The 13,679-nt window shown below is 34.8% G+C and overlaps 1 protein-coding gene across 3 annotated transcripts in view; it reads right to left on the minus strand.

The window, feature by feature from the left end:
- LOC116301991 (protein Aster-B) overlaps nucleotides 1-11,473 on the minus strand; it is a 14,649-nt gene extending 3,176 nt beyond the window's left edge. The window contains exons 1-16 of one of the 3 annotated variants that reach the window (XM_031711169.2): nucleotides 11,146-11,473; nucleotides 9,269-9,331; nucleotides 8,954-9,010; nucleotides 5,513-5,630; nucleotides 5,166-5,204; nucleotides 4,606-4,687; nucleotides 4,193-4,296; nucleotides 3,992-4,087; nucleotides 3,356-3,436; nucleotides 2,842-3,084; nucleotides 2,325-2,625; nucleotides 1,895-1,947; nucleotides 1,372-1,578; nucleotides 1,003-1,053; nucleotides 420-511; nucleotides 64-113 (exon numbers count right to left, since the gene is read on the minus strand). In XM_031711169.2, the coding sequence (XP_031567029.1) occupies nucleotides 64-113; nucleotides 420-511; nucleotides 1,003-1,053; nucleotides 1,372-1,578; nucleotides 1,895-1,947; nucleotides 2,325-2,625; nucleotides 2,842-3,084; nucleotides 3,356-3,436; nucleotides 3,992-4,087; nucleotides 4,193-4,296; nucleotides 4,606-4,687; nucleotides 5,166-5,204; nucleotides 5,513-5,630; nucleotides 8,954-9,010; nucleotides 9,269-9,331; nucleotides 11,146-11,231 (1,723 nt within the window). In that variant the 5' untranslated portion in view covers nucleotides 11,232-11,473. Of the gene's footprint in view, nucleotides 1-63; nucleotides 114-419; nucleotides 512-1,002; nucleotides 1,054-1,371; nucleotides 1,579-1,894; nucleotides 1,948-2,324; nucleotides 2,626-2,841; nucleotides 3,085-3,355; nucleotides 3,437-3,991; nucleotides 4,088-4,192; nucleotides 4,297-4,605; nucleotides 4,688-5,165; nucleotides 5,205-5,512; nucleotides 5,631-8,953; nucleotides 9,011-9,268; nucleotides 9,332-9,449; nucleotides 9,733-11,145 lie in introns of those variants that run through there. The other 2 variants (XM_031711170.2, XM_031711168.2) reach the window with 2 other exon arrangements.
- Between the last annotated feature and the right edge of the window lie 2,206 nt (nucleotides 11,474-13,679).

A 13,679-nucleotide genomic window follows, 5' to 3' on the forward strand; every position in this document is an offset into this window, starting at 1 on the left:
AGTGATGTTCTCTCGTTAGTGAAGATAACAAAGAATAGTTACTCTAACGGTATTTCTACTTACTTTTTACAAAACCCCAGACGGATTTTTTATATTTTATCTCACTGGTTATTCTGAAAGATCAAAAGGGACTTAATTTATTAATATATTCTCATGTGTGATGGAATGGGAGGACGGGAGGGGTGGGGGGTAATATAGTTGTCATAAACACTTGACGATGGGTGGGGAGTAACGTAACTAGCAAAAGTCAGAGAGGAGGGCAAAGAACTGTCAGAGAGAGAGAGAGAGAGGTATTGATGGTTTTCACGGCGGCCATGTTGGAGGAACTTAACAAAAAAATTGTCAATGAATTCTTTTGTTATATCCTCCTATTCAATTCCCTTGGAAATGGTTGAAAACCATCGATATGTTATACCCACCTTAGTCTACAGGATTTATCTGTGCACTTGGTTATACAATATCTAGTCACCACACTAAAGCTATCACCATATGGTATCCCTTCATTGTTCACCTAAATACACAACATGTGATAAATATCTTGGATTTGAATTTACTAATAGGTCTTTTGCGAGTTTGAAAATCGAGGTAACTGGCAAAATTTATCAGTCAATTTTATACAGTAGAGAAGAAAATTAACCAAAAAAAACTTGTTATTGCTAAGCACCACTGCAAAGTACAGCAGTGGAACAACTAAACAGGGTCATACTGAAAGCATGTGAAGTTGCCTCTGGCAGCCGCTATACAGTCCATGTATGACCCCAGAGCACAGCTCTAACCAGTTTGAATAAGTTAGGGTTGATTTGAGGGAGGAAAAGCTGGAAAACCCACTGATTCAGAAAGAGAACCAACCAATTCCACTCACATAATGCAACTGGTATTCAAATACCCTGACCTCCCCTTGCAACCACTATGCCAGGAATTTTGTTGGAAAAATAATCACAAATTATTGCACCATTTCAAATGAGTCCAAATAAGGTAATAAAAGGCCACATCAAAGCTTACCACAGCCTGTACAATGTAGACTTTGCCTGGAACGCTACCCTTGAAGCAATGCTAGAATAAAAAAACTTTCTGATAAGTATAAATTACATAAATTTATTGTTGTTTTTAGGGTTGGATAAAATTGAAGTACAAAATAATGAGTAATCAAAATGCTATTAGCCAATCCAAGGTTGAGAAAAACTGGGTCGTCATTGTGGGACAATTATAGGGGACATATTTCCAAGACGGCATCTGCAATAATGCCAATTCAACTCGACCAAGCTTTTCCCTCAACCTTAGAATGGCTAATAATTAATGAGGAGGTTGTTTTATAGCTTAAAGAAACTGTAATGTTTGGGTTTTTTTTAAATTTAGTATTCGTTAGATTACCTGAGCTTCTGTTGTAGGAGATGTCTTTGGCCCAATAGAATAATTTAAAGCAATAGTATAGGTAATGGTTCTATGTTGTCCATCGTCAGACTTGGTCCACGGTTTGAACACCAGATCTTTAGTTTTACGGTGTTTTTGGAGTTTTTTGTAGAAATTTGACTCTGTGAATAATAGCCCATACAAGTCATCCACTGACAATGGCCAAACCTGAAGATATAACAAAAAACAACAGAGAAAATATATCAAAAATTTGGAGGAAATTTTAAAAAATAAAATTTTTTTTATAATTTCTTTTTTAATTTTTAAATTTTTTTTAAAAATCTCATCTCATCATCTCATCATGAATAATGTTTATTCAAGCAAATGTTTCTTGGGAAAAAATTCCGAGCTCTAGTTTGGCTGCTCTAAAATTAATTGACCTCATTCAATCTACTAATTTCCCTGTCACCAGAGATAGGACTCGTTTAGCTGGGAAACTTTAACTTTAAGACAGTACATATTCAAAAGTTTCTTGTAATCTCACCTCATTCAACATCTCTATAGCTAGATGCTTGTCGCACATGCAGTTGTGGGGTTCTGAATAAAAACCAACCATACTGTAAATAAGAAATGTCTCAACAAGCTAGAGAAGGAAGTCAGCCATACATTTGCCAACGTTAATAACCATTTGTCGACTGATCTTAAAGTACACAATTACAGTCTTGACCTGGTGTGACTTGGCATTGCAAGTCCTTACAACTTGGCATTGCAAGTTGTAACAAATTGGCATTGCAAGTTGTAACACCTTAGACAATTATTCACAGGTCCCTATCATTGCAAGCTCACCGTTCGTCTCGCTTCAATGCAAAGGCCCAGCTACCTTTCAAGATGGCGCAGGGAACCGTGAAGGGGTCTATTATTGGAATTCCTTGGATGAAAAGCCCCTCTGTGAAATCCCATTTTTTTATCATTACCTTTACTTTCCTCTTCTAAAAACTCAGAAACAGAGCCTTCCTCATCCATGTCGCTGCTTTCTTTAATATGTTTCATAGTAGTCTCCTCAGTATCGGATAACTTATACTTGTCTTTTCTCATGGACTTTAGTAGACTCTTGATGTCCGAGCCTTTAGAGACTGGGGAAGGTGAACGCTTCTTTCTATGTGTGACAGATGATCCTTCAGATGTATTACCGTTTTCACTCTTTTTTAACTGCGTTGGTGATGGAGGTGTGATAGACAACTCAGGAGCTGTGGTCAATGCACTATTGCCGACAGGCTAAGATAATGAAAATAAATTTAGAATAAGATAAGTTTCCCCCTAAACAAATGAATAAGAAGTTAAAAAAGTAGCAGGGTTTTTGTCTATCCCTTCCTTTTTTTCTACATTTTCTCCAATTCTTGCTCTCACTCTAAAAAAGGAACTTCCTCAAACTCAAAAATATACTTTTTTCATGTTAAAAATTCTTCTCAAAACAAGAAAAAATTTAATCACCTTGAAAGCACTGTTGTCTGCTTTGTTTTCTTTATCCTCATCATCTTGTTTTGTAACCTCATCATCAGTCAAAATTTCATCAAAATCATCATCATCAACATCTTCTGGTTCATCATCTTCTTCTTCTCCACCAGAAAGGTCTGAGTCTTCACTGCTGAGGTCCTTATCTGAGTCATCTGAGTCTTCTTTATCTGACTCAACATATTTTCCAACCATATGAATCAGTTCTGAAGGAGTCAGGGGCTAAAGACAATACAAAATCACAGTCAAAAAGCTGTCACTATACATATTAGGCGCTCTTATTTTTCATTTGAGGGGGGGGAGGGTGGGGGGTGGGTGATGGTCGGATTCACTTGGTAACCAATATCTTTTCACCCCCAAAAATCTGCCCCCTCTCTGTAATAAAAACCCTATTGCCTTCCCATCCCCCAGCAAAAAATGAATAGTCTCTAAGATAGGGTACTGTCACATGAAACACGGCTTATTTGAATTAGTTCTTTCAGGTAATCCTCACCTGATCAAGTAGAGCATTTTGCCAGATCCTAAAGAGAACAGTAAATGCAGTGTCCCTGGATATGAATGATGCAAAGAAATACTGAAAAAGAGAAGAAATAAAATGATATTAATTTGATGGTACATGAAGAATGGAGGACAACCACCAAGTTTTACTGTTAACAAAGGGCAGAGTCCAGGTCAACTACTTTAAGGTGTATTGTAGTTAGCTTGACATGCTTGCAATCAATTGAGTGAACATGAACTATGCTGCAGTGTGACACAATATTGCAAAACAATGTCGTAATCCAAGAAACTGGGTAGACTTTCTGATAGTCCCTTTTACTGCTCCCCTGTACGATATGCCGCACGCTTGAGAAGTAACTCTCACTTTGGCATTTGCCTTATGCAGGTGTTACCTCTCTCTTGCACTTAGCAGTCTTGATTATGCATCAGGGGTTTCATTAAGTTTTAAAATAATAGGAGAAAGTCATGAAGTAGCTGCAGATTAATGGGGACCAATTTGTAGTTTAACAAGCCATTAATAGTATGCATCCTTTGCATCCTTAACTCTGTGCGCACACCTTAAATGTTGCAATAGTTTTAATCACTGGTAAAACTAAGAACAACACTGTTCGTTAGTGTCGATATATGTTACCTTTTCAGATTCTGTGTTTATTTGAACTGCATTAGGTATGACAAGAGCTGTTTTTTCTTTCCTAATACTAGTAATGTCTGTACACTTTATGGTAACCTGCAAAAAGATTTATTCATCATTAGCTACAGTAGTTTCTTAGACCACCTGACTTCTGCAAGAGAGTTGAATTAGTGATTAATGAATAAATATATAAGTACTTACAAAGGTTTCCCATCCAAATATATTAGCATAAAAGCAGAGCCAATTTTGTGAGATATAAAGACGGCCATGAACGAGGATATCACGCTGTAGCGCACAAGAATAATCTAAAATGGGAAAAATAATATCAATAGTTATTTCATATTAAATATTCTAATATTGAAAAAGTCGGAAAATCGAGGTAAAAAAACTCTGGGTTGAACTATGTCAGGCAAGTACAGCTGACTCATAGATTGAACCCTGAAACAACCTCTGGGCTAGCTGTTCGAAGTCAGGCTTTAACTAATTCACTGATTGAATTGGAAATTAGTTTGTAAGGTTTTGACAAGGGAAAAAACTTTCCACCTGTACACTTAAACAAAGTGTACATTCAAATACTACATGTCTTTGTTTTTAAGGAATGATTAGCTACCAACCTACTATAAGCTGCTCACTGTCTGGCAAATCTTTAAATAGTCTTCTGAAGTCACCAGACTTGCTTTTATAGCTTGAAAACATCTATAGCATAAACAAAGGAAGCATACTAAAGGAAGTGTAGCTTAACATCCTACCTCTCTGACTTCACTATACACACATGCACAGAAAGAATCATTCCAAATAGAGTATTTCAATTTTCTAGGAGATTTACAGTCAAACTCACTCATGCATTCTTATCAAGGTTCAAAGATTCAGTTTATATTTGAAGTTTGATTTCCATCTTGATTTGAAACTTGCACTCAATGAACGTTGTAAATTTCAATCCCGGCTCTTACCTCAAAACATCTAAATGCTCATATTTTGTGAATGGACTTTTTGAACAAAACATCACACCACAAAAACAAATTTAAAATGGTAGCTAGAATAATTGCAATAGTTTTAGCTTTGCAAAAATCTGTGAAGAACAAAAATAACTTTTATTCCGAGCCCAGATTTGAAATTTAAGACATGATTTAGTAAATCATTAACTATTATTATTATTTATTCACAAGACACCTACCTGATTGAATGACGCAGGAAGCCAACCTGCAGGAGATTTCTGTAAAATAAATCAATCAACTATATTAAACTTTGCAAGATATTTCACATCTACTAAGAACTGTTCCCAGATCAAACAGACAATAGGCAACTGTTGTATCGTGACAGCAGCCATGACAGGAGAACACAACAATGGAGTCTTTCTCCCCTGGGAAACTGAATTATTTCTCATGCAAACCATATTAGACAGATTCAATTGTTCCTGCCTCCTGTCATGGCTGCTATCACCCAAACTTCCCATGTACAGCATTGTTAATAAAATTATCCCCAAGACACAGGGATCCCAAGAATTTTCAAACAACAACTCACTGGTAATTTGGTTGGGGTTTTGGCTTTCTTAATCTTTCTTTCTGGCTTGGGACTTGGTGTTTTTCTTGAAGGACTTAAGTCTCTTATCCTAGACTTCAAGCTTTTGGCAATGCTTTGGCTGTAAAAAAAAAAAAGTTAAAAGATAACATGATATTTACTAGTACATATGGATTTACAATATTTTGTATTGTTTCGCAGATTAAGTTTGACAACGAAAAAAAATTAATTCCATTCATAATAATATTCTTTTATAATCGTATTATAATTTCATAACTTTCTAACCTCATCACTATTATCATTAATATTAATTAATCATTATTGTTATACCATCATATGTGAAGATTTTTAGAACATTTTTTTAGCATTAGAACCAATCCACTTTGCAATAAAATTAATCATTCGCATTTCATCCATATTAATGCATCAATCTAAGAGTTCCTGGCAAACAAATCATTCTAATCTCAAGGAAAATACCTGGTCTGAAATGGGAAAGCACTATACCCATGGATTTATTAAACGCTGGATATTTAATTCAAGCTATTATAATTATATACATAAAATACAATGATATTGATTTAAGCCACGAGATGAACAGCATGAAACTATTCTAACAACAAAATCATCCCCCTATTTAAGAAACAATTAATAGAACTTAACTGAAAAAGAAATTATTTCATTTTCTTAATTTTTCTAATAGAATCATTATTTAAGTTAAGACACAATCTTTCCCTAAAATATTTCATTATTTGTGCAGTGAAAATCACGATTATTGATCAAAGGGTGTCAAAATTCCCCTTCTTTGTAGTTTACATGTACACTACATATCAGAATAATATTTCAAATGTATTAGCTTGATAATTAATAACTTTACAGTATGAATACACTATTGGTACTAAAACACACCTTTTTTTCCTAACACAGCATTTATCACCATCTTTGTAAACCAACTCAGAGTTAAGCATGATTTATCTTGTAACAAACTATTAAAAACACCATAGGGTGGTGATAAAATTCAAACAGTTTAACCAGTAGTTGTCTGTGAATTAACACCATCAAAGGAAGGTCTTGCTTTAATGGCAATTCTAAGATTACCGTAAAGGCAGACTGACATTATGCAAATCTGTTTTAATTGTTCAGCAAACACCAGGCCATACAACTGTAGGAGACTGTAAAGATGCAGAATTTTTTTAAGTGAAGTCTTTCTCCACCTGCTCTTCATAACAGTGACATTTGTCTCTCCTCTTTCCGTCAAACTTCACTCTTTAAAAAAGTTTCGTACTCACTCCAGGTTCTCGTGATTGCAATTAAATCTTTTAAAATTTTTTTAAAGATCTACATTTAAAGCTTGACTACTCCAAGACCACCACAGGGTACTCTTAAACTTAATTGCAGAAGTTGCTATTACGTTATCCCATAATTCACAAACATTTTACAAGCCATTAAATCTTAATACTTTCTGTTTGTTTTTATTTAAAGATTATGAATAAAAATATGTAAAAATAATTTCATGCAATATCATTCGTTGAAGCACTTGAATATAAATATGATTTAAATAATATTTCATATTTGTTAGGATAGCGTTTGCCAGTGGTCATTTCAATGATGCAAACTTTAAAATAAATCTACATCTTCATCTATTTTGACAAATGATAATCAATTGACCTTCTAGAATAAATCCATTTTTTTAACTTCTCAAAAGATAACAGACAAGCAAGTTTAATTAAAAGATATAGCCATGGCAACCATTGAAAATAAACAATCATCTTAAGTTCTCCTTGCATTAATTCTATATACATTAAAGCAAGTAGCATCCCAATTACTTGTGTTACTTCCAGTTTTTTTTTTTTTTTTGAATAGTCCTACAGGTTCTTTAATGTCCCCCATGTATAGATTAAGGAAGGTATAGCCTAGAAGCACTAATAGTCTAAATTCTGAATTTATGGTTTACACATTTAGTGATATAACAGCTTGATATCTCTACTATTACTTATCTGAAATGTGAAAATATAACGATATGCTCCGATCATCTTTGTTTTTTGTTTTTTTTTTCATTGAGTATTCTATTTATTTCTCTTAATCATTTATTTTGCACAGTGTTACTTCTAGTTAGTACTGCCAACATTTTAAATATCTTTCTATATTTTATAACACTTTTAGGGTCGATATCAGTGTGATAAAGCTGAGAACAAAAACCATTTCATTGAAAAAATTTGTAGGGGGGGAAACAGGTCACAAAGGAAAGCTAAAAAAAATTAAAATGTAAAAAATCTGCACTTCTTGATGAAACTGCAAAATCATGAAAAAAAGGTCCAAAAAACTGCATGTAAAATTGTCAAAATCTGCAAATCTGAAATCCCCACACCCACCCTTGAGAAAAACCCTCAGATCAAGAAACTCTACTCACAAGAGATAACAAGTCCAAGAATCAAAATTTAAAAGATCATCGCAACTAAATATATTGTAATTAAGTAGTATAGTTTAAATGAAAAATTAAAATCTACTTCAGCATATGGTTTATTTATGGTAATAAATATAAAGAAAAGAGCTAGTTACAAAATATTTAAGTATCAACTGTGCAAAGGAGACCACTAGCCATACATCACACATAATTTTATTCCCTTTCACATACTGTATTTTTTGGATCTTTTTCTGATATTGTGTGGTTCCACAAATTATCTTTACCCCCCACAGAGGAATTTGGAATTTCGGAGACGTGGAAAGTCAGAGAAAGAACAAAATTACAGAGTCTGTATGGAAGAAAATTTGAATTTCCTGTGGTAAAGGGGGTCTTAAGAAAATTCCTCCCTGGAGTTTGGATAATTTCTGGAGCTACACATTACCATAATAATAATTATCTTAATAGTTGTACATATAAATCGTGTAGTTACAATCAAATGATTCATAAAAGTCTATTCAGTTTCCACGCAATGGATGTCTTTTCCCTCATCAAACAACTTGTGGTTACGTTTAATGAATTGAAAATTGAAAACCAATAAGGAATAAAGCTCAAGATCCTGCAGTTAATAATTAATGACATTGGCAACAAAAATCCACAGTTGCTGAATTGAAGAAATTTCCATAAAGTTAACAGATGTTTCAACAAATGTCTGAAGAAAATTGGTGAATTTTCAATTTTAAAATAAACCATGGAAAGGTTTTCTTGTAAGATTAAGAAACCTTTTCAAAGCCAAAAATATATGTTCAAATTATTATCTCCATCAGGTTCATTAACCTAAGAAAACATTTACCTTAAATAATACTATATAAGTAGTAAGATTTTAATGTTTGGTGGATTTATTTTTGAGTTTTAGAAGTTAAGTTTTATTTCATTTTCCGTTCTTCCAAAAGTAATCTCGCCAATTTTGAACGCAAATGATTTTTTATCAGCAAAATATTCCTTTGTTTACATGTACGATTTGTTTTAATATTCATAAGATTTACCTTCTGTTTGTCGATCTTTCCTCTATGTCCTCCAGTTCCTGAGATCCTAAACTTAAACTAAAAAAATAATCAAGACTGAGGATGAGAATTTTTGGAGCTTACGAAATCTGTGAATAAAAGTTTTGAATCTTCTCAACATCAATAATCCTACCACAGCTGAACTACTGTAGCTACTATACGCTCTCCTGGCCTGCAAAACCTCAAACAATTCTGCCTCAAATAAAACCTTAATAAGTACAAAAAACCTGAATCACGATAGCTACAATCCTAATTCATGTAGAAAAGCTAAAATTATGTGTACAAATCTTAGATTACCTGTCCAATTCCGCATTATTTAGTGAAGACGACTCGTCTTCGTGAGATGTTGGAGACGCCTTCCTGTGATTAAAAGTTGGAGGAAAAATATTTTTAATCAATGAAGTACAAACTAGATCCAATCGTAGAACCTAAGACGTTAAATTATATTTGTTAGCCGTCTAAATAAGAACTAGCCCACCTTGTAGACTCATTAGTTTCGGTTTCTTTTTTATCGCTAATGCTGGTCAATGAACTCCGAGACGAGAAATCCAAGTCTAATGATTTAGGTCTCTCGTTTGTACCAGAATGAGTCGGTTTAACTTCTTCTTTCTCAACATTTTGCGTATCTGACTCCATTATTGTATCTTCTGTAGGTCTATGAGTGTTAGTTTGTGGGGATTTATAGAGTTTTTAAGGCATTTTTTGGCGGATTTCGTGGCCTTGCACAACTCATCACCATTTGTTCTTCCTCTAGTTTCCAGGTTCCTAAACGAGCGCACTGTCACCGGAAGTAAATCGCCCTAATAACGCAATTCACTTCACTAGGATCCAAAAAAAAGTCCCAAAAAATCCTAGAAAATTTTTTTTTTCGTTTCTTTTGGAGTATATATACCACGAATGCGACGATATAAAGCGCGTTTTGATTGGTTATTTAATGTACATCAAAAACTCGGTATGGTGTACAGTGCACAGTGCACAGTCCGAGTAGCGCGCGCCGTGTATAAATATTGCGTTAATTTTTCCCCCGATTTAACAAAGTTGTTTTTACGGTTTTGCTATTTTATAAAAGCATTGGTCATTGATTAGCTTTTGAATGCACTTGGCATTACGCTATAAGAACTTTTATGACGTAATTAGCAGAGTCGGTTCACAACTGGGGGCAAAGGAGTAACAAAACAGCTTTTCACCCTTGGTTTCATTAGCATAAAGCTTTAGTTGAATTTGGTTTGAACCTATTATCAAGAAACAGAGACAAACCACGCTTTACAGACTTGGGGTCAAGATTCACAGAACAAAGAATACCTTATCCAAGTGTCAATACCCCAGACTAAAAGATTAACAAATCCATGGTTGCTTGTTTTAAGTTATTGAATACTGTTGTCTTTTATGACCAAAAAACAACAACGTTGGCGCATGTTTTAATACCCACTGCTACAAGAAGCTCAAATTAATTAATAGATCTTTCAGAGGTCTTATCCAAAAGAGGGTAGGGTAGTACTATGATTTCAAGCCACCCCCCGTATCAGAATCACATATTTGTCACCAAGGGGTGGCCAAACTCACCCATCAATCTATTCATATTTTCTTGAATAATTTGTGCAAAAGCGTGTTTCTTTACAGCTATATATAAATCAATGTTATTGAAGAAAAAAGTCATTCATTCTTGACAAAATAGAAGATTATTTGTTTTCGGAACGTGGGCACTGCAAAATTACACGCATTGTTAGATCCCAACTACTAGACTAACCAGTAGACTAGGATATCTAAGTTCCAACGGAAAGGAAAGATACTATTGCTGTGCAAAAATGACATATCAAAAGATTATGTGACATTATCGTAAAAGTAAAATATTACGCTGTTCGTCCGCACGCGAAGACTTGAAAAATCGATCCGCGAAGATCCAGAGTCCTTTTGAGCAGTGATTCCAATTCAAGATATCGGGAATCAGTAATAGTCAAAATACATTTTTAAAAATATTTCACTTGATTTTGATTAGTAAACACTGAATTTTTGAAGATTTGACCTTTTCTTTACGTTGGAATTCTTGTACAGAGCTACTGCGAAAGAAAGCTACACCTTTCTATTGATTAATAACATCATCATAGTAGCAAGCATGTTGTCAATGATACTATGCCATCAATATACTTATTTTTCCATACTGACTGCGTCCTTACCTCTTTATTTTGTGTCTCATTTTCTTCATGAGTACAATAGATTTAGATTTTTTCACATTTTTCCAAGTTATTTGAGTCATTCTCATCTGTAAACTGCAATGATCTATTTTGGCTCTTCTCAGCTCAAACAGTCACATATACTGTTTGCTCAAACTCTAGATCTGTAAATGACATTTCTCATCTTTACCTCTTTCTAATTAGGCGTTTCATCCAATTCCTTTCGTAGCTTTCGATATTCAATAAGATTTATTGAGCCTTTTTTTGCAGTTCCGTTTCAGTTCTCTACGACACGCTAGGTATTCTGTTTTTCATGCCGCTTTGCAGGTCGAATCATCGAATGACGATGGCGTGATCGTCAGCTGTCACACATACCTGTCACTGAATCCCCATAGCAACGATCGTATGTCGTTGTCTCTTTGAATTAGTCCTAATTTATTAATTTATTACTTTATTAAATTATACTGGCATATTATTATATTTAGATCGTTAATGGTTTTACGGTTTGTTACAGGACTCAAATACTGTAAAATCGTAGAAAAGGTTATCACATTTAGTACCGGAAGTTGTAGTAAAATTCCACTGCAATGAAGAGAATTCAGAGATTAGTCTGCGTGCAGCTCCACATAATTAACCAGAGTTAGAGTCGGACTGTACGCAAGTTAAGTATATTACAAGTTAAGTATTTTTATAAGATTTTCTGCAAAGAACTCTCTTTAGTTCTATGTATAATCAATATTTACTTTCGTACCATATTTTTTTGACTTATTCACTTACGACGTGATACGGAAAGTCGTTAATCCAATAATAATAACAAATTTTTGATAATCAAAATATTTTCGACATTTGTTTTCTAGTTGTTTTTTGTGGCCATAAAGACTTTAATTCTTCTCATATTGAAGGATTTGTAACGGTAAATTGATAACGTCGTCGGGAGGTATCGAAACGCCATAGTTGCTCACTGACACATGCGACATGACGTCAATACTCAACGAATTCTGCGAAACAGAGGAAGCAAAAAGATAGATATGTTTATTGCGTGTTGTTGTCCAAGGTCATCCGACATAAAAATGCATTGGGTACTGTTATCCAAGGTCATGGCGGTAAAATTGTTCATTAAATAACACTGACTGTAAAACGGAGGGATTTCTGATTAAAAACGGAAACTAGACCTTTATGATAAAAATAACAAATGAAATTGAATGTTCCTACCCCACCCTACCATAGCTAGAGCGGACATCATAAACTACTACGGGGGCGTTCAGGTTCCTTTCTCTCAGCATGATCGTCATCACGCTGAGTTACAGGAGTTTTCTCTCGGGGCGCTTTGCGTGTCCTTTCCCCGCTTCCCCAAACAATTCTGTTCCAACTCCCCCTCCACGACTCTGCAGCTTTAACCCTACTAATAACCCCAGCGTCTAGGGGAGCTGGTTCTCCAGTCGTTGCTGAAGAAATTAAAGAGAGTAAGCGACAGCCATTAACGGTGAAGGACCTCTTTACTGATTTGATGCAACAGCTTCGTCCCCTCCCCCCCCCCCCCCCCCTCCACTCCGCAATATCATCCCCCACCCCTTTTTTCTAATTGAATGCCTTTTACATACTTTTCAGACATGTTAATCTATCTTAACCACAAGAATGAGGAAGAGATGAATTATCAGTGTGCGTATGGTTAATAACTCATTGACCTCAGGAAGCTTAGCTCCGTGACGTTATGCACGACTCAATTGTTTTTTCCTTTTTGCAAATTATTTTATCACACATTTACTAAATTTAGAACAAACCAAAAATAAAAATCACCCCCCCCCCCCCAAAAAAAAAGAAAAGAGGAAATAATGCTTTCCTTTTGATGAAATAATATTTTAAAATGTGCGGTTACTGATGATTTACAAAAATGTTAATTCATATTATCTTTTACCCAACTGAATTTTTTCCTGTTTGTCTACGTTAAAAATTGTTGATACGCTTCAGATATTTTATTTTTAGCACTTTTAATCGTAAAAATAACGCGCCGATTTAACAAATAGACATCAGTTTTTTATTTGTCTGTCCTCTTATTGACGATAAATTGCGTCATCACATTGTCAAAGTAGTGTGGGTCCACGAGGCGTAGCCGAGTGTATCCGCATACTACTTTGACAATATGATAACGAACTTCGTTTATCGTCAATAAGGATACAGACACATAAAAAATTGATGTCTATTTGTTTTTTACAATAACAAAAACGATAAAAAGTTCTCATTTTTAGTGATCAAAACAACCAAAGGAAAGAGCGCGCTCTCGTTGATGTCAGCTTCATCTGTCTGTCCTCTTATTGAGCATGCGCAGTAAGAGTGAGAATGCTCTGTGGTCGAGTGGGTTACAAGGACGAATATAGCCTGCGTTGCTTGTTGGTCTGCGGTTGTCTCCTCTCGCAGCAACCGCAGACCACGGCAAGCTCCTTATAAAAGCTGTTAACGAATTCAAAATCACACTGCATGATGACGATGTCAAAAATGCGACATTATAATGAAGAAAACCTAAATCTAGATGACTTTAC

The sequence above is a fragment of the Actinia tenebrosa genome, unplaced genomic scaffold, assembly GCF_029948245.1.
Source record: "Actinia tenebrosa isolate PJP-AT-01 unplaced genomic scaffold, QUT_ActTen_1.0 PGA_scaffold0__85_contigs__length_37466705, whole genome shotgun sequence".
Taxonomy (NCBI): Eukaryota; Metazoa; Cnidaria; class Anthozoa; order Actiniaria; family Actiniidae; genus Actinia; species Actinia tenebrosa.